Here is a 26,879-nt window from a genome sequence, read left to right as displayed (position 1 = left end):
TATTATATTATGTATAGATGATGATGAGAGATGTAAACTCGAAAAACATAGAGCCAACTTCTTAATCGTTGGCAGTCAATTATTATTGGTTATCGTATCTTAGATATTTATTGGAAAATAGGCATATTATTATAGGTAAGTACTAATTAACCCATCAAATCAATCCCCAAGCGGCATCCGGCTGTCGCATAACAATTGAAAGTCTATAGTGTCTGCGATACCCATGATTGATAAGCTAATTAATGAGACGGATTATTGGTATTTAATAATTAAGTTCATAATGACATTTTCATTTAACTTACAAAAAGGAGGAGGTTATTTTATCGCATTCGTCATTTTCTTTAAAGCCAAAGTTTCTACTTCCGTGTGGTACAGTCGTGGGCAAAAGTAATAATGATCATTATGTAAAGTCGAAACAAAGCAACCGTGACATTGAGATCAAATCAAGGCTTCGTATTGTGTTGGCAGGTAAAAAACATCCTTACATTGTCAGTTTGATGTATGGATGTATGAGAAATAATTGCAACTTGCAAGGCTTTCACACAATTTTAATAATAATAAATAGATTAGGTACTTAGGTATTATGAGTAAGTAATAAACAAAAAAATACTATACCGTTTCGGGGTACTTGAAGCTTTGTAGCAGCAAGGTTTTATGAATTTTTAATTGCAAATTAATATGAGATATTATTATCGACGAAACAAATAAAACTACATAGGGGTTTTTAGCCAAGATGCTTTTATTAATTCCGCTGTCAAAAGTCGAAATAAAAAGTTACGGGACCATGGTTTTGACTTTTGGTGATGTTTGTAAGCAAAAAAAGAAGAAAATGGTTAAAAAAACAGTGGTAGTCGGTAGATTTCACATCAAAAATCCACTTCCCCATCCAGATACACAAATCACATAAATCTTCTTCAATTCAAGTAACATTTCGCTTGGTATGCCTTATGTGATGACATAACTTATGTCAAATCTTATAAGTGATAAGACATAATTCACTGTCGAAATTTATCCAATTTATGTTACTAAGCACCCAGCTTATTATACCATTACTTATCTTCTGCGGCCATTAGGTATGTAGAGCAGGTGTAATGTATGCTCGTTTACAACATACGTTTCTCACTGATCGCATCTTCTATTTACCAATTCCCATTATTCTATTGTTCTATACACTCCCCTTGTCTATTTGAAATTTGAACGATTTCAAAAACTTTTTTTTTAATTCGTCCCGGTCGGGACAGGCGATTTCAAAAACGATTTGTTGAGATTTTTTTTTACTTCATAGACAAGGGAATAATAGTTTTTTTTTTTTATGTTAAGTGCATGGTGGTCATGCACAAAATATAGAGGTTGATAATATAATAAAATATAATAATTTCTGTTTTAGCTTAATTGAATGAAAATTATTACAGTTTAAAAAATATAGCACACGACGTATAGATATCACCAAAGTAAGAGCCTAAATAATCAGTTAAATTAAGCCTAAAAAAGAGTGTACCCAAATGACTTCAAAACCAAAAATCAAAGTTCAGAGAGGTGTCGAAATTTACCTTACATTTTACAAGGATGAAGGAAATAAATTGTGATGAAGACATCGTGTCGCGTGACACGAACATATTGACACGTCAACATGTCACATAACTCGTGATCGTGATTGGACCCAAAATTTACTTTAACATGGTTTTGGTGGTGTTTGTGACCAAATAAAGCAAGGAAAAAGGTTAAAAAATTATTATATTATTGTTTTTTTTTTTTTACGATCGAAACACATCGATACAGTGGTGGCGCGTTACTCCGCTACTCTGACCGTAGATTTCACATCAAAAATCCACTTCCCTGTTCAGATACAATCAGTGTAAGTGTGTCAGTCCGCTCTCACGGCCTGCTGGCTGCTGCTGATTGCTGGTCATTTCGCCAGCACATAGGCTAGATTTACGGCCGCAGTCGTGAGACTCGAGAAGGAGTCAGACAGAATTTTCGAACGGATCGAACAAAAATTCAAACGAATGTCAAATTAAGGCGGCAAACAGCGACGCGGAGTGGTCACCTTCTGAGTTCTGACGTGTTCGAAATTCAAATGAACAAATTATTAACGCTTTTAATTTCTACGTTTATGTTGATGGATGGGAACTTTTTCTATGAAAATTGTTTCTGTGGAAAATAATATTCTGAGCTGAGGCATTTTTGTGCAGTACTTCCACAAGAAAAGGCCATTCTTCATTTTTTTAACGAAATAGGGGGGCAAACGAGCAAACGGGTCACCTGATGGAAAGCAACTTCCATCGCCCATGGACACTCGCAGCATCAGAGCTGCAGGTGCGTTGCCGGCCTTTTAAGAGGGAATAGGGGATTGGGCCTCCGGTAAACTCACTCACTCGGCGAAACACAGCGCAAGCGCTGTTTTACGCCGGTTTTCTGTATTTCTCCGGTTGAGCCGGCCCATTCATGCCGAAGCATGGCTCTCCCACGTCAAAAACGTTTATGTTGGACCTTTGGAAACTTTGATTACTTTGCTTAATGATGATGGGCTCGCGCTATTTTCGTCTGTGTTAGCATATTATCTGTAGTGTAGGTATGCTATAAAACTTCTTAATCCAATTTGGCAATCATGGTTATTAATGACGGCCCTACATGGAGAAGGCCCTTTATACTTCGTGATGAAGCCTGGCCGATAGTGGTGTAACGGTCAGCTAAGTGGAACAGAACTCAGCCGACTCTCCATCGTGTCAAACTCTACACGATTTCGTTATTTTCTAGTTTTGATGAAGCGAACTTCAAAGAAACGCTCCACTTGGACGCCTGAAAATATTCGAATTTCGAAGAATAATCACTGTGACGTGGATCTTTTAAAAAAATTTTTGCGATCATTCACAAGTTCAATTTAAATTTTTGTGTAGAGGGATAATTACCTCTTTACAAACTTAATATCGATAACTTATGAATCTTATGATTATAATATATCGTTAGTTTACATATGTAAACTAACGATATATTATAATCTTTCATTATAATCTTTTTATTACATTATAATCTTATATTTTTAAACGAGCAATTATTGGAATCTCGGAATCGGCTCCAACGATTTTCATGAAATTTAGTATAAAGCTATAACTTTTTTAAAACTATTTGGAGGTTGCCAAAAAATATTATAACTAGATTTCGCATACTACATGCCATGCCTATTATAGGTCTACCAGGATCTCATGGCAAAGGATGGAAGATTTTCTAAAAATATTCTTCATCAGTGGATATTTAGGGTTCCGTAACCATGATCCAGGGGGGGGGGGGGGGGGGGGGGGGCAGGGGGCTGCATGGATCATGTTGACATCCCTACTAAGTATATTATCTAGTACTTTTATCTATAAAAAAAAAATTAAGAACGAATTTTTGCCATTTGTTTGCAATACAATATTTTTACAACTAAAAATTATTAATTTTTTATTCTTTATAAACACCTAGCTTATGAAAAATCTGATTTGCCCCCCCCTGGCCCAGAACCTGGGTGATTTGCCCCCCCCTGGCACCAGAACCTGGGTAATTTGCCCCCTCTGGCCCAGAACCTGGTTACGCCCATGTGTCTGTCTGTCTGTCCGTCCGTCCGTATGTCACAGCCAATTTTCTCCGAAACTATAAGAGCTATACTATTGAAACTTGGTAAGTAGATGTAGTCTGTGAACCGCATTAAGATTTTGATACGAAAATGGAAAAAAATTAAAAAAATTTAGGGGTCCCCAAAGGTACAACTGAAACAAAAAAAAAATCATCTAACCTATACGTGTGGGGTATTTATGGATAGGTCTTCAAAAATCATATTGAGGTTTCTAATATTATCATTTTTTTCTAACCTGAATAGTTTGCAAGAGAGACTCTTCCAAAGTGGCAAAATGTGTGTGTCCCCCCCCCCCCCCCCCCCCTCTAACTTCTAAAGTAGGGACATGATACTTCTAAAAAAAATTTGTGATGTACATTACTATAAAAACTACCAACGAAAATTGGTTTGAACGAGATCTAGTAAGTAGTTTTTTTATACGTCATAAATGGTAAACCTTAAACCATAATTTTTTTTTTTATGTAACCTATGTATGTGGGATATCTATGGATAGATTATATTGAAGTTTCTAATTTTTTTTTCTAACCTGAATAGTGTGCGAGAAAGACTCTTCTAAAGTGGTAAAATGTGTCCCCCCCCCTCTCTAACTTCTAAAGTAGGGGCATGTTAATTTAAAAAAAAAATATGATGTACATTACTATAAAAAACTACCAACGAAAATTGGTTTGAACGAGATTTAGCAAGTAGTTTTTTTTATAAGTCATAAATGGTAAACTATACATTAATTTTCATTAAATCAATTGAAATATAAAAATAAATCAAAAACCTTTTAATTTTATAATAAAATAAACCTTATTGCTGCTGCGGAACCCTTCATGGGTGAATCCAACTCACACTTGGCCGGTTTTTTTTACATTTGCATGTATCACACACAGAATCAGCCGCTATAAGGAAAAAAAGTACTTATCAAACGTTTTGCTACAATTTCCCCAGTATTGGTAGTATCAATTTCTTTTTTCCATTTTTTGCTATCAGATCCTGGTAGACCCATACTACTTATTAGTGTCCGACCGAAGCTTCGGCTTCGACTTCGGCTGCCTTCGGCCAAAAAACCCACCTTCGGCGAAACCTTCGGCTTCGGCCTAAAACCTGGCCGAAGCCGAAGCTTTGCCGAAGGTCCGAGCAACGAACCAAAGACTGACTGAGTCGTAAGAGAGCGACGAACCGGTCGTGACCCGTGCTACATGCAGAGGCCACAGGGAGTCACTGTCAAATAAATAAACAAATACTAACTTCTTAATAAATATTTAATTATTTTAAGAATTTAGTATATTTTGTTTATTTTATTTATTAAGTCTAGTTTTGTTCTAGTCGAGTAAAACAAAGACTGATAAGTCCTGAAGTCTAGGAGGTGAGCTGGATTGAGGGGAGAGTGACAAAAGTCTCAATTTTTGGTTTTACATTAAAATAATTCAACTTGATCATCGAGTACGTATTTTCCAAATATTCTCCTTTGCACCTTCTAAACTAGAAGTCGGGCAAGCGATCACCCTCGCAATAATCCCGCGAGGACCTTGCTCACTTCACCATCTCCAATTCAACTTCTCTATGAAACAATCAATATATTATATAGGTAAACCTTCAATACTGAAGTTTTGAAATACTTGATTAATTGTAGCTTGTAGACATATACATAACTGTATTTTAAACTGTATTATACGTAATTAAGAATTAAAACTCCGTATCTCCAAAACTACTGAACCGATTTTGATGGCACTTGTACTATTCCTCAAGTTGAACAATACCTAGTACAACAAAAAAGAATTACTGAAATCGGAATGATAGTTCCAGAGATATGAGAACACAAACATAAAACATATAATACATACACGTCTTGTAATTTGGCACATTTTTTCAGACGCTGATACATATTACAGACTAACATATTCGAAAATTGGGCAGTTCTGGAAATATTACATACATGCGCGTCGAATTGATAACCTCCTTTTTTTTAAGTCGGTTAAAAATGTATTACTGAGAGTCGAGCGATTAAGATTATAAACCTTCGGCTTCGGCTTCGGCCGAAGGTTGTAGCGATTGCCGATTAATCGGCTTCGGCTTCGGCCAAAAATAGACCTTCGGTCGGACACTACTTATCACCACAATTTTTTTAAAGATTAAACAAGACAACTTGTCAGCGTAGAATGTAGATTAAGTTGGCTGATGCCATTATTACGATAAGAAAGACGAATGCGAACTTAAACAATGGCGTTTATTTTTACACACATGATAAGGTTTCGTTGCGTGGGCGGTCTAAAAGGTCTTTATGGTCAGTACGCATACATGTTACAACGTGGCACTGCGGGGTGGGCCGCTTTTTAAATATTTTCATAAAGTTTTTTGAATTCGGTAACAAAAACTGGGGCTCGCTCCGCTGGGCTTCGCGATAACGTGCGCGTTCCTTAATGGTTCTTACAAACGGGTAGCAGGTTCAAATTCCAAGGTAAAAAATATCCCGCCCCTTGCAAAAAGAGTCCTTTGAACACCACAGGGGGTGAACTTTTAAGAATCTGTGTTTAATTACCCACATGCCAATTACGGGCAACCATTCATCTATGTATGTAATTTTAAAACTTTCATACGGGCATTTTTACTGTCATGCAGATTTGCTAACGCACGCAGACTAGCGTCTTTAGCACAGAGTTGATGCCCGGAAATCCGTTGCGTCGAAAATTTATGATGCAGGATTCGTACATCTTTCAGCAACAAAAACTATTGCATTCCCAATATAACTTTCCTTAAAATAACAAAAAAAGGATATGGACGAACAGTCCATAGACGGCCACAATTTTATAATAAAAAAAAATAAAAAAAAAATATAACTTTCCACATTCAATACTAACCCCGCGTTCCATGTGATGTTAAAAACGATCAAAACGCTCAAAATCCCTACTATTTTGAGCGTTTTGATCGTTTTTTAACATCAAAAGGAAAAATTCGTCTGAATCACCTAATCAGCCGTTTACGCGAGAAGAGGTATACTTTCGTAGTTATAATATTAGCGTAAAAGTTTGAGCTATTCCCTCTTTTTTTTTTTTTTTTATGAAATAAGGGGGCAAACGAGCAAACGGGTCACCTGATGGAAAGCAACTTCCGTCGCCCATGGACACTCGCAGCATCAGAAGAGCTGCATGTGCGTTGCCGGCCTTTTAAGAGGGAATAGGGTAATAGGGGAGGGTAGGGAAGGGAAGGGAATAGGGGAGGGTAGGAAAGGGAATAGGGTAGGGGATTGGGCCTCCGGTAAACTCACTCACTCGGCGAAACAAGCGCTGTTTCACGCCGGTTTTCTGTGAGAACGTGGTATTTATCCGGTCGAGCCGGCCCATTCGTGCCGAAGCATGGCTGTCCCACGTATAAATCTTGCACATGCGCATGACACTAAAACGTTGGATGAACCTGGCTGGTCATCAGTTAGTGTCACAATAGTAACAGTTCAGCTTCGTGACTTACTGTCACGACGGCGCTGTTGGACAGCGATGTAAAATATAGACAGTACTGTTGGAAAAGGTAGCCTTGTTAACCTAAAGCCAAGTCATTGCTTTGTCTAGTAACCTTTATTGCTATATTTCTTTGCCCTAGTTCTATGGATTTGGGTTAAAATGTCATGTCATCTTTTTCATAAATACGAGAAAAGATAGAGATAAGGAATAACTTTGCAATGAAGATGCGGATATCATTATTCATAAACATAACCTTTAAATCGACTTTCAAAAATGGTTTCATATTCGGCATGGCTATAGGTAATTTTTTTGTGATTTACAATAATTACAGTCTGCCGTTTTTAGACCGACTTTCAATTTTTTAGGGTTTCGTACCCAAAGGGTAAAAACGGGACCCTATTACTAAGACTTCGTTGTCTGTCTGTCAGCAGGCTGTATCTAAAAAAACTGCTATAGCTACACTTCTGAAATTTTCACAGATTGTGTATAATATATTATGTTGCCGCTGTAACAACAAATACTAAAAACAAAATAAAATTAATGAAGGACTTCCATACAAGAAACGTGATTTTTTTTAGCGTTTTTTGCTCGATTTCAATAATGGTAATTAGACACTTGAAATTTTCATAAAATCCTTTATTATATTATGTTTACTTTAAAAATTACTAATAATATTAAAATAAAATTAAAAATGAGAGGGGCTCCCATACACAAAACACAATTTGTGGCTTACTTTTGCTCTATAACGGTACGGAACCCATCGTGCGCGAGTCCGACTCGCACTTGGCCGTTTTTTTTCTACACGTCATGCTCTTTACGGGGTGTTGCAAAACAATGTAGTATTTATGGTGTTTATGACTGTTTGTGTCCCTTGTATAGATTTTTCTGTAAAAATATCAGCGCTAGAAGAGTTATTTTACATTTGGTACGGACAATTTCATGACGTTGGGGCGTTTCATAAAGAAAACAAGTCCTTGTTTGTGAATCCTTAGTTTTGAAATCACTGTTGTACTAATTAGTAATTAGTATTAATAACGGCAAATCACACAAATCAATAGTAGCACTTGTAAGGGTTTGAATCACTAGCAAGTAGCAAGTTGACAAAAACTTCGACTAACGACCGAAACCCCGCAACGCTGCACGTGTGCTGAAGTAACAGAAATGTTGGCAAAAAATTACTCGTATTCACATGAAGAAAAACTGTTGCCCGCGACTCTAAATAGCAGCCTTCGTGGTCAACGCCTCCGTGGTCCAGTGGTTCAGAGCTCGGCTCTTGACTCGGAGGTCGTGGGTTCGATTCCCGCGTTGGAAACATGTTATTTCCAAGTTTGGTTAGGATAATGCAGGCTGATCACCTGATTGTCGGACAAGTAAGATGATCCATGCGTCGGATGGGCATGTAAAAAGTCGGTCCTGCGCCTGATCTCTCGCCAGTCGTGTCGGTCTTCCGTCCCACTGGGCTATAAGAGTAAAGGAATAGAGAGTGCTCTTGTGTACTGCACACACACTTGGGCACTATAAAATTACTCCTGCGTAGCTGGCCTGGTTTCAATGAAACCGGCCACCGTCACCGAAACCGGTGTGGGAGCTATTATTAAACTTAGTACAATATAAACTTTAACACATTAATAAATATATTAGAAGTCTAAATTTACGATTGGTAGTACTCCTCCCTAGTAAGTATCAATTGAAAAATATATGTTATTCTTTATTAAAATTTCAATTCTTTATACTTATATAAAAACAATAAGGAAAATGAAAATTTGAAAGGACATAGATTTGCATTTCCTGATTGTTTGCAAAATTTGAATGGAGAATTGTTTTTTTTTTTTTTTATGAAATAAGGGGGCAAACGAGCAAACGGGTCACCTGATGGAAAGCAACTTCCGTCGCCCATGGACACTCGCAGCATCAGAAGAGCTGCAAGTGCGTTGCCGGCCTTTTAAGAAGGAATAGGGTAATAGGGGAGGGTAGGGAATGGTTGTTTATTAATTGATGGCAATACGGGAAACGATTGTCTCCGTTTCCATAATTGCACATTCGCATTTTCTATTACAGTCCGTTTAGAGTGAATTTAACTCCAATATAGCTTTTATCAGAATCTATACGAGTGACTCTTATTTCGTTCACATAAAACTTTTATGTGAACGAAATAAGGGTCACTCGTGTAGATTCAAAAGTAGAATAAGTGTAAACAGCGTATGATTTCGCATTGCGTAAGTAATAACACAGAATAGATAATAGTACAAGGTAATAAGTAATAAGTAATAACTAATAACGCACCTTTCTTGTACTTGTGCTACTGTTCAAAACATTGCTGCAATTTCATCGACGGGTCACTTGCTGATTAATTTTTGAATTTTTAATGCCTTGCATTAAGACGCTCCCCCTACGGAGATGCCGTAATTTACCGTTTCTAGAGCCTTATTAACTCATCATTTGAAAGCTACAAAATTATATTAAAAATACAGCAATAATCTTCAGCATATGAACATTCCTTTCTCTCAGGTTATTAATTTCCTATTTTTGTTTATTATACTTATCTATTACTAGCTTTTGCCCGCGGCTTCGCTCGCGTTAAGAAGTATTATTATATACAAAGTACAAACTTTCATCCCCTATTTTAACCCCTTGGGGTTGGAATTTATCAAAATCCTTTCTTAGTGGATGCCTTCGTCATTACATCTACCTGCATGCAAAATTTCAGCCCGATCCGTCCAGTGGTGATCACCATGTCAGTCAGTCACCTTTGAGTTTTATATATACAGATTCTTGGAAATCTATTGTTTATTTTATTGTGTCTCGCTCACCGGTGAGCTAAAATGAATTGAATTCGTCTAAATTTGACATTCGTGACTTTGACAGTTTTGACAATTCATTTTGTGAATTGATTGAGAGAAATTCCGAATTTACTATTAAAAAAATACTTGTGGCCCTCGGGGACTGCTAGGCATTTTCATCAACTTATGCAATTATAATTCACATACAGACAATCGCACGCAAACCAACACCGTGCCGAAGTATGGCAACGCCGCACCGGTTGCCGCACTCAAATCCCGTGAGAAGAGCTATGCAATAGCATAATACAAGTACATAATATCATCATAATATGATGTCTGTCAGTCTGCCTTTCAGAAGTTTTATTCATTCACAAAAACTGTTTAAAAAAAACTACAGCTGAACATAGAACCTCGACTCCTTTGTTTTTTTTAATAATTTGAGTTCAAATAGGGCAAAACATTAAAAATTTAGTTAAACCGTAGTTATGATAACCAATGATAAATAAACCTGCTCTCGTGTACATAATACTAGACACCGTAGACTTTAAACGCTTGTGGTAATTTTTAAACCAATGTGGGTTGTGTGTGTGTTACTGGTTACAAAGTAAGGTCTATCTTTCGCAGATTTAGGTTAACGTTAACCCTGGTTTAAACATGATGTTGTCTCTACCTATCTTAATTTAATGAGAGAGATAACAAGATGTTTGATTTACAATCAATTTGAACCCAGATCAGTGCTAGCAGGCCCGCTTGGTTCATAAATTCATTCGCTTGGGAGTTGAGCATTAAAACAAAAAGCTTTTTAAATAAAAATCTAAATTACTGCAGGATTAATGAATATTAGAGAATAAAAGCTCTACAAAGCTCTACAAAGCGTTAACCAGTAAAGTACTGGTTAACGCGAGCTTTTCAAGCACAAAACGACGAAGAAAGCTCAGAACTGCTGAGTCAAACCAGCTGACTTATTAATTACAATACGTCCAGTCACTGATGGGCTTGATAAATTACACAACGATGTAGAAACATAGATGCAGGCGGTTCACTCGGGTGACTGTTCATTCGAATGAATTTTTACTCGAGTAAATATTCAGTCGAATGAAATTTTTCATTTCTATTTGCAAATGAAAAAAATTAACAATAAAGAAAATTAAGAAAACAAAACAATTTGTTAAGTTACTTATAAAGTTTCAAATTGTAGCGTTCAAACTTCAAACGGGGACTGGATAATAGTAGACAGTGGTAAAATATTGGCCATTAAAAGGACGTTGCAATATGAATTGCTTCTGAAAATATGTTTTTTCATTCCCAAGACAAAATATGTTCATAATATTATATTTTCGTTCGTACGCAATTCCTCCGCGATGAGTAAGTAAATTTTCGTATAAAATAACGAATGGAGGTTTAAAACCTATAAACCTCCATTCGTTATGTCTATACTTATATCACATCGAGGCAACCACATTATAATGAATGGAGTAAGGGCTAGGTTTTTTAACAAGACGCCATGCTACGCGGCGGCCATACTGTTCTTTGATGATGCGATAAGCTTATCTCGATGCGAAACGGTCTATTAAAAATCGATTGTTTTTTAAAGAATGTTTTTTCTAGAAATATACTTCGAGGGCAATTTAAGGGGCATATTTTAAATTGTAGAGGTTAAGAATAAATCAACTGAAGGCCGCATTTTTTTTTTTTTTTTGATTTCTTGTGGCGAAAACTTAATATCAGTTTTTCAGATTACTACCACGCGGCGAAAAGATATGCTTCTGCCTGCTGCTTCTGTTTCGTTTTCTACTAGAGTTTAACATTTTTAATGTACATAATATTGTGTTAATCTAGATCCTACCCTACTGGTCCTCCTACCATACCAAAATCTGTTCAACGGTTTGGGCATAAAAAGAAAACAGTCAGACAGACTTATCACATTAATAATATTAGCATGGATTTCATTTTACTGTACATATAATAATATTCTACTTAACTCACACTATCCTTCCTATTTCCCTGTTCTTTGTGTATTTGCAACATAATATGCAATGACTATTATATTTGTAATGGCTAAATCGATTGCAAGTTAAACCTATAACTAGATCACTTTCATTTCGTTATTGCGTTATGACCTCTCTAGATCTTGATGATCTATGTTTTTTGTACTTGCTGTAAAATCAATGAAATGTGGAGCACGTCAATCTTATTTCTTTATCGCAGACGTAGCAATGATTTTTTAAAACTGAAGATGGAACTTTGGACAAAAAAAGTTATCCTCTTTTTTTAATAAAAAAAGGTTTGAGTAAAGTTAGCATTAGAATACAATTCGTCCGCAAGACAATAAAATATTAGAAGCAGATAATTTTTATGTGTTATCCGAAATAAATTGATCATATTAATTAATACTAGAGATCGCCCAATGGTCGAAATTCGACCTTAGTTTCAACGACAACCTTTCAATCCCCAAGCGGCCGGATCCGGCCGCGACCTTGGCACTGAAACTATTCCGTCAAGACCCAAGCGGCCGGATGTGGCCGCGCTTTTTCATTCCATTATGTAACGTATTTCTCTGATTTAGAGACTACTTTTGTATGAAGAAGTTTGGTTAGATATGACCTTTGATACATTGCCCACATTCCCAATGAAAAATATACTATACTCTGTGGTCAACCATTTTGTTTCAGTCTGTTGAAAATTGCGATTGCGCCGGGTGTGTGACAACGTACAGTGATCATATATTGTGTTTGTTTTGTGGTTATATCGAATGTAAGTACTGTTTTGTTTTATTATATAGTTTATTTTACTCATTATAAGTATTTTGAGCTAATAATTTGTAAGAAATACATCGTAAAATATTTTATTTTTCACTTGAAAAAATTGGTTTCTATGGGACTGATTTAGACGTGTTTTTCTAACTATTTTGCAAATAAATGAAGTAGTAAGCCTAAAGAAGTAAATATAACTCGTCTACAAAACGATTTATCATTGTATTATGACTAATTTTAGTAATTATTGTAACGGTCGCCACGGCAAAAAACGGCTGCCCGCCGGCCGCGGCCATTTTGAACTCTATTTATACCACACTAAAGTCGAAGTTTGCCTGTGAACAATTTCTTTGTACGTTTTCGATAGGGACAACGTCGTGTCGATAGATTATCGATAATTTTTTTTTATAACGTCGAGTGATGGTGGCTTCACGTAATGAATTTTCTTTTATTTCTACGTTATTATTTTGATATTTATCTTTACGTTTACTGATTTTTCTTATTTGTTTTACATAGCATGTCAATCTGGAGACTCGGCGAGGAACCACCACCGGAGTACCTCGAACTCCTTTACGAGGTAGAGGGATCTGACGGTGGATCCGATGGCGAGGCGGACGTTGAAGACGAGGTGGACGTGGAAGACGAGGTGGAGGTGGAAGACGAGGTGGAGGTGGAAGACGAGGTGGACGTGGAAGACGAAGTGGACGTGGAAGGCGAGGTGGACCTGGAAGACGAGGTTGGTAACCCATTTTTAGGGTTCCGTACCCAAAGGGTAAAAACGGGACTTACTGAGACTTCGATGTCTGTCCGTCTGTCTGTCTGTCTCCAGGCTGTATCTCAAGAACTGCTATAGCTAGACTTCTGAAATTTTCATAGATTGTGTATATCTATTGCCGCTACAACGACAAATACTGAAAATAAAATAAAGTTAATATTTAAGGGGGGCTCCCATACAACAACCGTGATTTTTTAGGCTTTTTTTGCTCGTAATCCGTAATGGCAACAGGTAGGCGCTTGAAATATTCACAATATATTTAACTGTATTCGTACTCTAATATTTAATAATAAAATTAGAATAAAATATATAATTAAGGGGGCTCCCATACAAAAAACACAATTATTTTATCTATAACGGTACGGAACCCTTAGTGCGCGTTCCGACTCGTACTTGGCCGATTATTTGTTATGTGGTTATAAATATTTATAAAACTTATGGGTTGCAGTGTATTTATGTTTTTTATGTTGGCCCAGGATGAAGATGAGGTGGAGGCTCCACCATACTCCCCACACCCAGGACACACGTCCCCGGAGAGCCGCGAGAGGCTGTCGCGAATGGTATGAATTGGTTATTTTGTTAGATTTACGATAGTGATAATTATATATAATTTCTTCGTTGTATTAATTATTTAATTTTTTTTCAGGACGACCCAACGACGTCGAGAGAGTTCCGTGAGAGGTCACGCTCGCCACTGCCCTCTTCGGCAGAACCGTAAGTGTGCTGTAATTGTATGTTGTTCACGAATTAATTTATGCCTGTGTATAAATCAATTCTAATTTTTTTTTGCTTTCACAGTGTGGTGCCTGCAGACTACCTAGAGGTCATGTTCGACGACTTTGGTGTCCAGCTCGACGAACAGCCGACGTAAGTGTGCTGTTGTATGTTGTTCACGAATTCATTTATGCCTTTGTATATAAATCAATCCTAATTTTTTTTTTTTTTGCTTTCACAGTGCGGTGCCTGCAGAGGGCCTAGTGGTCGTTTTCGACGAGTTCGGTGTCGCGCTCGACGAACAGCCAACGGCCGACGAGTTTTTTGCCCCGGATACCCACCCATTGTATGAAATAAGAGATCGTGAAAGAGATGTACGCAATAGAAGAGGAACGAGTGGGAGAAGGGGTGGCCGAAGGGGGGTCAGAGGTGTGCGAGGACAGAGTGCACGCGGGGGTAGGTATCCGAGCAGGGGCCGTAGGGGAGGACGGCAGTGGGTGGTGGGTGAACCACTCCACCAAATTTGGTTGAGTGATGCCGACGTCCCTCCCGAATTGGTGAGTTTGGCGACGGATGTAGTAAGGAGACGGCAGAGGGGATTGCAAGGTGATGCCGTGGCTGACATTACTGAACGAGGAAGGGTAGCTAGTGAGAGTGAGGATGAATTATTTGTCGACGCCAGTGATGGAGGTGATGCTCCCCGTAGACTGGAAAGTCAGAATCTTGACTTTGAATGGTATCCTATGGATACCTTTCAAAGTCGAGAAGAAGATTTTCTTCCAGAGCGTACTGGTTCGGTTCGGTATTTCGACTCAGCCTACGACGCTTTCCGTTCCTATTGGAGCGAAGAGGTCTTAGGTTTAATCGTGGCCGAAACGAACTCTTATGCTTCGAAAATCAATTCTGCTTCATTCCAGGCTGATTGGTTCCCCACTAATTGTCATGAAATTTTATGCCTTTTTTCGTTTTGGATGATGTTGGGGGTCGTCAGAATGCCAACTGTTACCAGTTGTTTTTCCGTCGACCCTCTCTTGAAAACGGAAGTTTTCAGACGCATCTTCACACGGAGAAGGTATGAAATGTTAAATAGAGCATTACATTTTGTAGAGTCCCCCGTTACGAATAACGAAAATCCCTCCAACACTGACGCCAGAAGCTTTGACCGTTTACACCGTTTGAGGCCAATATTAGCACATTTAAATTCAGCATTTCAATCCAATTATATTTTAAATAAAGACATTTGTATAGATGAAAGCCTTACACTTTGGAAAGGTAGATTGAGTTTCAAACAGTATATTCAGACCAAAGCTTCTAAGTTTGGGATCAAAACATTCGAGCTTTGTGAGAGCACCACCGGTTACCTGTGGTCGTTCATTGTTTATGCCGGTAAAGAATCGGGAACAGATCTGCAGCAGTCGCCTGGAGAGCTTAAAAGCACAGCTGTTGTGAAAAAGCTCATTGATCCCTTACTGAACAAGGGATATAGATTGTTTATGGACAATTGGTACAATTCACCTCTATTAGCTAGGTTTCTGAAGCTCAATGGTACCGACTGCGTTGGTACTTTGAGATCTTCCCGTCGCGATGTTCCCGTTGTAGTAAATAAGGCTCCTCTTAATCAGGGAGAGTACATCGCCCGACATTCAGGCGATGTTACTGTTTTAGCATGGCAAGACAAGAAAAGAATAACCATGATTTCCACTTGTCATGGTGCATCTACAGCCTTGCCTAGAGTCTCTTCAAGACCATTATCTCGAAAGGAAGCTTTTAAGCCTCAAGTCATATTGGACTACAATAAATTCATGGGGGGTGTAGATTTAAAAGATCAAATGTTGGAGCCTTATTTAATAGAAAGGAAACGTTGTAAAAAATGGTACATGAAACTTTTTAAACGCTTTCTCAATGTATCCATTCTTAACTCTCGCATTCTTGTAGAATCATCTACTCATAAACATCACGATCATTTAGCCTATCGCCTTGAACTTGTAGATACCATCCTTTCAAAGCATCTATCACATTGTCCACAAAGCCGTAGATATACTGTGTCAAGCAGTAGATCTACGCACCATCAACCTAATAGATTTGTCCACTCCACACATTGGCCTGTCTCATTGGGATCCAGGAAGCGCTGTTTTGTTTGCCTGAAAAATGGCAAAAAAAACATAAGAACCTCCTATTGTTGCGAATCCTGTCGCGTGCCACTGTGTGTAGAGGATTGCTTTAAAGCTTATCACACCTCTCCATAATACCAATTATTCATAAACAACTACGGCGGGAAAAATCGGGGTAAGAAACTTGCACAATTTAGGTAACCAACCCGGCGAGAACCGGCGTAAGAAACTCACATTCGCATATTGTGATTGCTAAGTCACATTCGTATGACTGGTATTGTATGAAAACAGAGTGGAAGGTTAGAATGATTGTATATATTTTGTATATAGTATAGATATGCCTTTACATTTTTTTACTTTACATTGCAATTTTTATGTTTGTTATCACTGTTTGTGATTGCATGTACATAATATTATATTATAATATGTGTGTTTCACTTTTTTCGCAAAATTTCCAATCTAAAGGCATCATGCATTATCTTTAGACAATGTGTGCGTGTGTCATTGTCTTTTCAACATTCGAAAAAGATGCCACGGTTTTGCTGTAAGGGCATATCTAAGTATATTTTACCGTAGTACATAACCCTTTAACTTTTGACTCTTCGTAGAAACACATAATCAGATAAATAAATCTATCGACTATATCTGTCCTGCTGTAACTTGCACGAAGTGTACATAAAATAATAAAGATGGCCTACAGTCACTTCTCATGGTTCTAAAACACACTTACGACGATTACGACGAGGTTCGAAATTTGACCCTTGTCTTGAATAATTATTTGTGCAATATGGCCGTCACAGTTGAAGGGATATGTAATACGATATTGTATTCTAAGTTAAAACTGCACTATTTACCTAAGACCTGATTATGTTGTTTTGTTGAGTAATAAGTAATACCTATAATAAGATTATGTAAAAGTGACTCGCTGGAACCCAGATAAACCCTGCGAGGTTTTCGGGTATAGCATATTGTAAAAGACTACAATAGTCTTTTACAATATGCCATACCCATATTTGTGCCATATTTTTTTGATAAACTAGCGACCCGTCTCGGCGTCGCACGGGTATAAAATATATAGCCACTGAAAAAAATGATTAAAATCGATAGCCTATTTATGTTATTTGGCACAGATAAGAAGTAGACCACGTGAAGGATTCACGATACTTCTTATCTGTGCCAAATAACATAAAAATTGCTACAGTATATGGCCTATAGCCATCTTCGATAAATGGGCTATCTAACACTGAAAGAATCATCAAAATCCGTTGCGTAGTTTTAAAAATTAAAGGGAACAAAGGGACATGAGGGAAAAAATAAATAAATAATAACAATATGTATAAGTAAACGCTTTAAATAAAAAAAAAATAAAGTATTGAATTTTTTATTATGCACACAATAATATTATACAATAGTATAAACTAGGTAGCGTACATCAAGTCGTCTAATCCCATGCTCAGTATTTTATCCTATATAATATTATTATAATAAAAATTGTATGTTTTTTGTATTCTAGCTATAAAACACGAATAAAATGACATTTTCTAAAAATGATTCCTAGCTAGATCGATTTTATCGCCCCCGAAACCCCCTTTATACTTTTATATATATATATAGAATTGCTTGTTTAAAGATATAAGATTTTGTTTATAATTTGTGTTGTAAATAAATATATTGTTGTATAAAATTGTATTTTTATTCAATAGAGAAAAAACAACGAACCTTGGCATACCTATACAAGTGCATATAAAATGTCGTATTTTGGTGTACATCTATCACACATTCTCTTCTATCTATTGCCCTATGTTTATACGGCAATGGAAAGAGAAGATGTTTACAAACATTAAATACTCTTTGAGAAAATGTAGTAAATGATATACTTTCTGAGTTATTTCAGTTTGAAAATGTAAAATAAATATCATTTTATAGATACAATCTGAAATATTTAAAAAGTTATATCATTTACGACATTTTGTCAAGGGGTATTTGTTATTTGTAATTATTTTCTCTATCGATTGACGTATATTTCATAGGTGTACACGAAAATAACTTTATATATGCCACGCTCCATACAAAAAGGTTCGAACTCTTGATGTACAACAAGTACCGCCCGCTCCGCACTCTCGCGAGATATTCGTATATAATCGTCCATAGATATTATTATTATTCGTGAGAATCTTCAAGAGATTCTCATTTCTCATATTCTCACGAATATCTCGCGAGAGTGTTTAGCGGGCATAAAACTATCGATAAAATCAAATCGAAGTGAAGGACATCCCTAGTTGTTTTTGTTCGTCGGAGGCGTGGTCGAGGGGTCATAATTCAAGTGCTTTGTTTTTATGATCTCAAGTTATTGCGTTGCATTGTTTAGATAACCTGTTTGAATAGGTCTTTGTTATTGAGATTGTAATAATGTTTTTATTTATTTCTTGCGAAAAACTCGGAAACATACTTTCAAAATTTTATACTTGTGAAATGAATATCAAATCAGACTAATACTATATTATGATGGCTTGATAGATAGAAAATTTAACATAGCTGTTAATGTTTTTCACAAAAACATAAAATATGGTCTGGATGTAAAGTTATTACATTATTTGTACAAAGAGGGTAAGGCCGGCCGCCATTTTCTTTTGGCGCACTATCTACCTCATTTTTATGGATAAATTTTTCCACATACTGAAGGGACTACTAAGTTTAATTTGTAACAAAATATTGACTTTATCATATTTTTTTTCTATACTCTCGTCTCTGGGACTCAGCTGATCTCAGACTGGCCGTGTAAGCATTGTCTAATAGTATCTTAAATTCAATAAAAAAACTATAATATATTTTCAATTTGTCAACTTGTTGTCAACAGACTTCAACCATTAATAAAAGAGTATGATTCGTATGTACAGGTTTGTCACTCAAAAATCTGTCATCTTCTTGAGTGTGCGTATTGTAGTGTGTGTAATGTTTTATTTGTTAAAAAAATGTGTGATAAAAGCATAATTTCATAATAATATTAGCTCGATGCACTCCTTCACCACATAAACTATAACTGTGCAAAATTTCATTAACCTATGTTTTCGCATTTTTCGTCAAAAGGGATAGAAAGTTCTTCGCTTGCGTATTAATATATAGATTATCTATACTTAATATTATTATAAATTTGAAAGTATCTCTGTCTGTCTGTCTGTCTGTCTTTCTCGCTTTCACGCCAAAACTACCGAACCGATTGTAATGAAATTTTGTATACAGATAGTCTAAAGCCTGAGAAAGGACATAGGCTACTTTTTTACTGGAAAAAAGGGTTGTAAGGGGGTGAAAATACGAAAATTTGTTCAAATTAAGTTAGTTCTAAAAATTCATACTATATGGCGCCGTGCGTCTCTTACATCGCGCTAACGCTTGCCCAATATCTTTCTATAACAGGTGGTATCATTATACATTCGAGTTCCGATTTTTTTCGATTGTTATTTCTTTTTTACGTTATTTAATAAGTCATTACTTTATCTATACTAATATTATAAAGCGGAAGAGTTTGTTAGTTTGTTTGTTTGAACGGGCTAATCTCAGAAACTACTGGTCCGATTTGAAAAATTCTTTCAGTGTTAGATAGCCCATTTATCGAGGAAGGCTATAGGCTATGTTTTATCACGCTAATACTAATAGAAGCGAAGAAATAGAGGAAAGTGTGGAAAAAACGGGGGAAAATTATTTGAAAGGGCTTATTTGAACTCTCTAATCTCAGGAACTACTGATCCGATTTAAAAAATTATTTCAGTGTTAGATAGCCTATTTATTGAGAAAGGCTATAGGCTATATTTTATTGCACTAAGGCTAATAGGAGAGAAGAAATAGAGGAAAGTGTGGAAAAAACGGGAGAAATTACTTGAAATGGCTTATTTGAACGCGCTAATCTCAGGAACTACTGGTCTGATTTGAAAAATTCTTTCAGTGTTAGATAGCCCATTTATCGAGAAAGGCTATAGGCTATATTTTATCACGCTAAGACTAATGAGAGCGAAAAAGTAGAGAAAAATGTGGAAAAAATTTGGGAAATTATTTGAAAGCGCTTATTTGAACGTGCTAATCTCAAGAACTACTGGTCCGATTTGAAAAATTCTTTCAGTGTTAGATAGCCCATTTATCGAGAAAGGCTAAAGACTATATTTTATCACGCTAAGACTAATAGTAGCGAAGAAATAGAGTAAAATGTGGAAAAAATTAGCAAATAAATGTATTTATATTGTCGCGGTGAACTTTTCTTATTTCCGATGTTTGGCTGAGTTCTAGCGGCCATGTTTACCTGAGATGACACTTGACAGATGTCAAACTAGCTGAAGTTTGTTCAACTACCCGAAGATTAATGCACCACCAGCTTGTTTACAGTCAAACAAAAAGTTTTGTTCAACGTTTCACAACGTTTCGGTCAATATTCTGATATGACGTGTGCAACATGTCGGATTTTGGTCAGATTATTTACTCTATGTGCTAGTAGCGGCCTCTGCTCCGATCTTTTCATAATATTCTATTTTGATATCTATTCTCAAGAACGTACAATATTCGCGTAAACCTAAGAAATTATGACAATAAATATTTTTTATTTAAAAATTTATTACACTCGTACTAAATCGTACATGCCAATGTCCAATACCCCCCGATGGTTTTCTATTAATATTTTATTCAATTTCTAACATAAAACTTCAGAAGAATAATAATTTATAACCAATTACATGTAGAAACAATCAAACTTTCTCTATATCAAATTCCTTTGTATGTTGTTACCTGTCTTGTTGAGCACATCACATATTTTTGAAGCTTAAAATTCGAAAGTAGATTAAGCTCGCTAACAAATTGCATATTATTATTATTTAAATGGTCTCGGAAATTGGATGTTGTTTTAATTTGCTGGCAAAATTAATCGTAATGTATTTATTATTTTAAATTATTAGCTGAAGAAAAGGACTATTATAGCTCCTGTCCCGAGTCCTAAATCCGTGTACTGGAATTTTTAATAATGTCTGGTTAGAAACAAAAACAACTTTGTAATTTTCAATTGCAAACGCATTACCTACTTGTATTATTATTTGCATTTTAATAAGCAATGTTTCGGTTTTATTTGTACTAATTAGATTCATGCAATTAGTTACAACATTTAGATTTGCACGAGTTCAAATATAAATTTAATTAGTAACAGTAGAGTTCCTCTAACTTTACTTTAGTGCAGTATCAAATTCGAAATTCAAACTCGCAGTGACCCTCGAACTTTATGGTTCATTGAGCACAGCTGACTGCCGCACCCATTGAGCGCCGCTCCCGAGACGCGAGAGTAAGCTCAGTGCCGATTCTAAACACCAGCCGTGTCACACGCGTGGCTGTATGCCACAAACCTTTGCCTCGCGCGGGAAATTTGACAGTATACTTTTTTATCTTTTGAATTGACAGTTCGATTTTCTAAATTTAAAATTATTTTTGCGGGTCGTCGTGCAATGTGTTTTTAGATTTTTTAGTTTATCAGTGAACAAAAACATTGTGAATTGACGACATGACGTCTCTATACAATGAGGTGAGTGTGTGGCATTGTTTTTAATTGTAACGTTAGCTAGCGCTGCGGTAGAGTTCATTGTGAACTTTTTTTTTTTTTTTCAACATAAAATACTTAAGGCTTTAAGCTAATTCTTCACGTTTAAGTATTGTTGAAATTACTCTTTAAAACGCGTAATATTTAAGCTATAAAGATAAGTTTCTCGTATTTCTGCACACCGTTCAGCCTGTTTATTTTATGTGTGTTAACATCCGGTGGTTTAAGTGTGAAGATGTGTATCGTTTGTTACCATCAGGACATTCCGTTCGAAAGGTTTATCCATATTTATTTAGTTCGCATTCTTTGCTAATGTATGCTAAACATTAATTAAATTATCACGTTTTCGCCAATTTATTAAACAATTATTCACTTCCTTACATTCTATTCATAAATTCATAAAATAAATTAATAAACATGAGAGCACACACTTTTTGATTTATAAACTTTTTACTAGGTACCTAATTTCAATTCGAATTTTGAATACTTTTTTTACAAGCTACTAGCAGTCAATAAAAAAAGAAAATAAGTTGTTTCATTAACGTGGTTGAAGGCGAAGGTTATAAGGTGCAATGCACTTTATTTACGTTGTAACGTAAATACGTAATGCATCAGTCTTGTTATAGGGCTGGTTAGTGTTATTCACACATCTTGTTTGTTTGCTTTGTGTTTGTGGGGAGTTACGAGAATAGGCACGCCCAAGATCTGTTCCTGGATTTACAGTTTTTGTCATACTTACAAGTTTTTGGTAGGATGAAAAAATCTTACAAATCTCGTATTAGTACAGACAGTTACAGACAGTACAGACAGTAGCTTTTTTGACAGATTCTCCAATCTCCATACTTACTTCATCTGTCAAGTTAAGTGGTGGATAGCCTATTCGGCACTTATCAGGAAGTGGTGAAACAGGCCCTTAATAGTTTAGTAGCTTTTTTAAATCCTAGATTTTGTCTTTTTCTTAGAGAGCTTTAGCTACAAGCTTTTCGAGCTTGTCACTCAGGCTCAAATGGAAAACATATCAAATTCTTTTTCTGTTTGGCTAGTGTTGTCAATTGAGGCTTACAGGAGTTGCAGTTTTGAGCCATTGCCCGTTTAAAATATCTCGTCTTAAATGTCGGCCAACAAATTGCTGTTGAATTTCTTATACTTAACTAGCTGTCCCGGCAAATGTTGTTTGGCCATAAAATGATTTTCCCTGTTTTCCTGCTTTTCTCTTGAAGTTTTTTCTGAATTTTCTATGGACCTCACGGAGTTCGAGACCAACGAATGCAAAACCGTGGAAATCGGTTCGTGCGTTATAGAGTTATAGCGTCAGGAAGGAAAACCCGACTTATTTTTTTTATTTAGATATTAGCTACGAATAATAAAAACTAAGGAAAAGTAACTCCGTCAAAAAACATGCTCCACAATACTTGTCAAAAAAGTGTACCTTAGGTACACATTTCAATACATTTGCAATATTTAGGTGACCTTGAGCGGTACTAGGCTGACGTTACATGACAGATCAAAAGGAACCAAATTTAAAACGGTAATAGTATGGGAGTTAACCTAGAGTAGATTCCTTAGTTTTTATTATTCGTAGGATATTAGATATAATATTATAACTTATATGTCATGCTCAAATTTAAAATACTAGGATAAGCATAAATTATAAATTATTTAGCTACTAATTCAGGTACGTATTTTTACCATACATAGTTGGAAATTGGAATCTTACAAATCTTGTCTAATTAGAACGACCAATTAATTGGCAATAAAATTGCTCGATTCGCATGATCGCTTCCTTAAAAATGTTCACACGAAATGTAATTATGGTCCAAGGACCTGTCGGGACCGATGACGTCACCATGAGTCACCTCCATTCACCAACTGAAGATAAGATAAATTACAGATGATTTACCGATGTCTAATGCCTATTATACGCGTGAGAAGTATTGAAAATCCATTGTAATTTGTAACTTATCCTATTCTAAACTAATGATGGTCGCAAAATCGTTGCTATTTGCTAAAATGCGTTTTTCGCGCAGATTTGGTATGTTTTTCCGGGCCAAAACTATATCCTATGTCCTTCTCCGGGATTTTATGTATCTCCAAACTCCATATTTCTTCAACATTGATAGAAGGACAAACAGACGGAGAAAATTTCGTTTTTATGATATTTCATATTAGTATCAATGGTAATTACGATAATTATGTAATTTGCGACTTGTAAATTTTAATAATGGCAACAGGTAGAGATGGTTAGTGTCGTCCAAATACATTTTTTTCAACTGTACAAAAATAAATGAAAGAATTTAGAGAGTTCGATGAACTTTTTTAAAACTGTCAGCTGTTTCGAAATCTTCTGAATCTGTTTCAATCTGTTTTCGTTGTTGACTTCCCTGATGGTATCACATCACACTTTCTTCACATTTCCGTCATTTAACAATCATCGTATTTTGTAGTTTGTTAGAAAAAGGACTGGAAGTAGATAAAGATTAAGATCCCCGAAATTTACAAATTCCATTATAGAGCGAAAATGTTGAAACATTCTCGATTATGTCAGCTTTCAAACAAAACAAAAAACATAACTAAGTAGATCACAAATTACAATTATTATTAGTCCATACATTTGAATCTAAGAGTGCTTCCTCACCTCTCCGGGAACATACACACTGAAATGCAACATAATAGGTATAGAATATATCATTGTATAGAATCGTTTTTGAGCATTACATTACAAACATACCTCCCTGACCGACGACCATTTACGAGTAATGTAACATTAAAGATTCGACTTTGAGCGTTACATTACAATATACTACCTCCCTGACAGACCAGCGGGGCTAAAATAGTCACATTTAGCAATTCCTCTCAATCAATTCAGCAAAAGCAAAACTGTCAAACGAATTGTCAAAAAGTACAAAAATACAGAAATGAATTGCAAGCAGAGTTGCATTTTACGATTTTAGAAAAATGAATCATATTATGATTCATATCATTATTCTTCAAAGCGACTATTTATCGCCCGCCCCGCAGCACTCGCGTTTAATGTAACATTCGACTTTGAGCATACCATAGTTAGTTAATGTTACAAGTTATATCAAGACATTACACACTGTATCATTACAAGGTGCACATTGTCACACCTCCCTCACTGATGTAATGCTCGACTCTGTAACGTTACATTACAAGCGAATGCTCCCGGTGAATCCACCTTTACGAATTACGATGTCACTTTCCACGGACAGGCACACACAGCGACAGCGAAAGAGACAGACACGTTAAAATTATCCAAAAGAACAACAAAATCAAACACTCCTGGACATTATTTTGAGACTGGAAAATGGAATAAACAATGTTGCTTTGTGTAAACAATTCGGAGTTTCACATTCTACATTATCAACAATGTGGAAAAACCGCTCTAAAATTCTGGAGTGTTTGGAATCAAAATCCCTGAAAGTAAAGAAAAATTGTAATCCAACTGATCAAGATATTAATAATGTTCTTCTAGTGTGGTTCAAAACTCAGAGAAGCAAAAATGTACCCATAAGCGGTACACTTCTGCAAGAAAAAGCTAATTATTTTGCCAGACAGCTTGGGAAAACAAACTTTAAATGTTCAGGAAGCTGGATTTATAGATTTAGGCAACGCCATGATATAGTGGTCGGTAAAGTTTGATTTCGGATATCAAGACCTCTGGATATAGCGACGACATTAACGTGGCCCTTTCGGCGTCGTTATAACCGAAATTCACATACAAAAACATATTAAAGCCGTTACTGTGTAAATTGGCCCTTAACTCGATAAAGGTGATACAAATTAAGGTTTTTAATTTAATTATTACTGTTCATATATTTTTGTCACACTTTAAACGATTAATATTCATTTAATAAACTCATTAAAACAAAACGGTAAAATTAACACGATCGTATACAATTGATTTAATTATTTTGTTATGTTTGAAGTTAAATTTAAAAACAGCCAAGTCACAGTATAGCAATTTGCTATACTGTGGCCAAGTGCGAGTCGGACACAGAAAGGGTTCCGTGAAAACATCAAAATGATGCCTCTTAATTTTTTTCTCGTTGATACTCCGTAAAACCATCTTCGAATGTGCATTAATAATATTTAATAGTATAACTCTTATCGGTTCGTTATATCGTATAATAATTATAAACAAATAGGTATAATATAGTGAAATGAATTTTCCTTTTATTTTTATCGATCCATTTCAAACTCATTTATAGCATTTAAGATAAGCTTTTATGGAATTTAAAAGCACCATTTTATGAACAATTTTAAGAGCATTTATGTGTTAATTTGATTATTTATTTTCGTTTTATTTTCTATTCCAGGTAAGTTCCAGTTTGATGTTTATTTGTCTAGACTCTCCAATGTAGACTCTACCTAGGCGGTCTAGCATTTTATTAGTTCGTAAGTACTCACTATTATTTTTAATCTGTTAACAAAATGTAGTGGTTAAGGCAAAAATGTCCAAGGTGTTTAGTGAAGATGCTTTTTTATTTTAACTCAAATTTTGAATTTGACATTTTAAATCTCGTGCATCTTTGATTTTGCTCTTCGACAGTAAAATATTACTTAAATAACAAAGCACCCACAGTTAGCCAAGTTACCACTTGGCTAAAGGCTCTATGCCATACAGTTGCAAACCTCGTAGATGTTATTCATGTAGGTAGCTAAATTGCCAATGGCAATTTAGCTAAAGAGTAAAGGTATCATACCAATAAAGTCTCAGGGGTTTATTTTCATACTTCGAAATTAGAATGTTGCTTTAAATTCGAAGTAGAAGATGATCTGTCATAGTAATTAATCTCTTTATTAATATCGTTTAAAATCGCCCACTCAACACACTAACCTCCATATTATAAACCGGTTTAACACTATTATTGTTTATAGACTTCTTCCTTGGCGGAATTTCCCGGAACTAATGAAATCTCTCTTATTATCAGCATGTTAAGGTCCACAATAACACGGCTAATAAATCGTATAATATGCGAATGCAGTTGTAATCTAATTTATTATAGTATTTGTTTTAGAAAGTCACGAATGTAAAATGTAGAGTAGTTTTAGCAATTTGTTGATCGTAAAAGGATGAGAACAAGGTTTATATTATGACGAATTCTTAAT

The 26,879-nt window shown here is 35.8% G+C and overlaps 2 protein-coding genes across 7 annotated transcripts in view; both read left to right on the top strand.

Annotated features, from left to right (window-relative positions):
• LOC121733621 (leucine zipper putative tumor suppressor 2 homolog) overlaps positions 1-26,879 on the top strand; it is a 116,195-nt gene that overhangs the window by 36,357 nt on the left and 52,959 nt on the right. The window contains exon 1 of one of the 2 annotated variants that reach the window (XM_042123928.1): positions 21,524-21,734. The exons of the other annotated variant lie outside the window; for it this stretch is intronic. Coding sequence (XP_041979862.1) covers positions 21,714-21,734 — 21 coding nt within the window. The 5' untranslated portion in view covers positions 21,524-21,713. Of the gene's footprint in view, positions 1-21,523; positions 21,735-26,879 lie in introns of those variants that run through there. 2 annotated transcript variants of the gene reach the window in all.
• Positions 12,356-17,182, top strand: LOC121733620 (piggyBac transposable element-derived protein 4-like). Of its 5 annotated transcripts, none has more exons than XM_042123922.1 (6): positions 12,356-12,584; positions 13,100-13,319; positions 13,835-13,918; positions 14,005-14,072; positions 14,157-14,225; positions 14,314-17,182. In XM_042123922.1, the coding sequence occupies exons 2-6, from the start codon at positions 13,101-13,103 to the stop codon at positions 16,316-16,318; spliced, it is 2,445 nt and encodes an 814-aa protein (XP_041979856.1). In that variant the 5' UTR covers positions 12,356-12,584; position 13,100; the 3' UTR covers positions 16,319-17,182. The 5 variants fall into 5 exon arrangements, with proteins under 5 accessions (XP_041979856.1, XP_041979859.1, XP_041979858.1 ...); XM_042123925.1 differs by lacking the exon at positions 12,356-12,584 and having other exon boundaries at positions 12,937-13,229; positions 13,302-13,319; XM_042123924.1 differs by lacking the exon at positions 12,356-12,584 and having other exon boundaries at positions 12,937-13,265.

The sequence above is a fragment of the Aricia agestis genome, chromosome 14 (genome assembly GCF_905147365.1).
Source record: "Aricia agestis chromosome 14, ilAriAges1.1, whole genome shotgun sequence".
NCBI classification, from domain to species: domain Eukaryota; kingdom Metazoa; phylum Arthropoda; class Insecta; order Lepidoptera; family Lycaenidae; genus Aricia; species Aricia agestis.
The sequence above is the reverse complement of the archived record's forward strand: the minus strand, read 5'-3'. Positions and strand labels throughout refer to the sequence as shown.

What these genes read in the sequence shown, in the direction of transcription:
- LOC121733620 (XM_042123922.1), top strand. Translation starts at nt 13,101, where the DNA reads ATGTCAATCTGGAGACTCGGCGAGGAACCACCACCGGAGTACCTCGAA. An exon ending in AGGTGGACCTGGAAGACGAG is followed by an intron (nt 13,320 to 13,834) that starts GTTGGTAACCCA and finishes ATGTTGGCCCAG; the next exon opens with GATGAAGATGAGGTGGAGGC. An exon ending in GCGAGAGGCTGTCGCGAATG is followed by an intron (nt 13,919 to 14,004) that starts GTATGAATTGGT and finishes ATTTTTTTTCAG; the next exon opens with GACGACCCAACGACGTCGAG.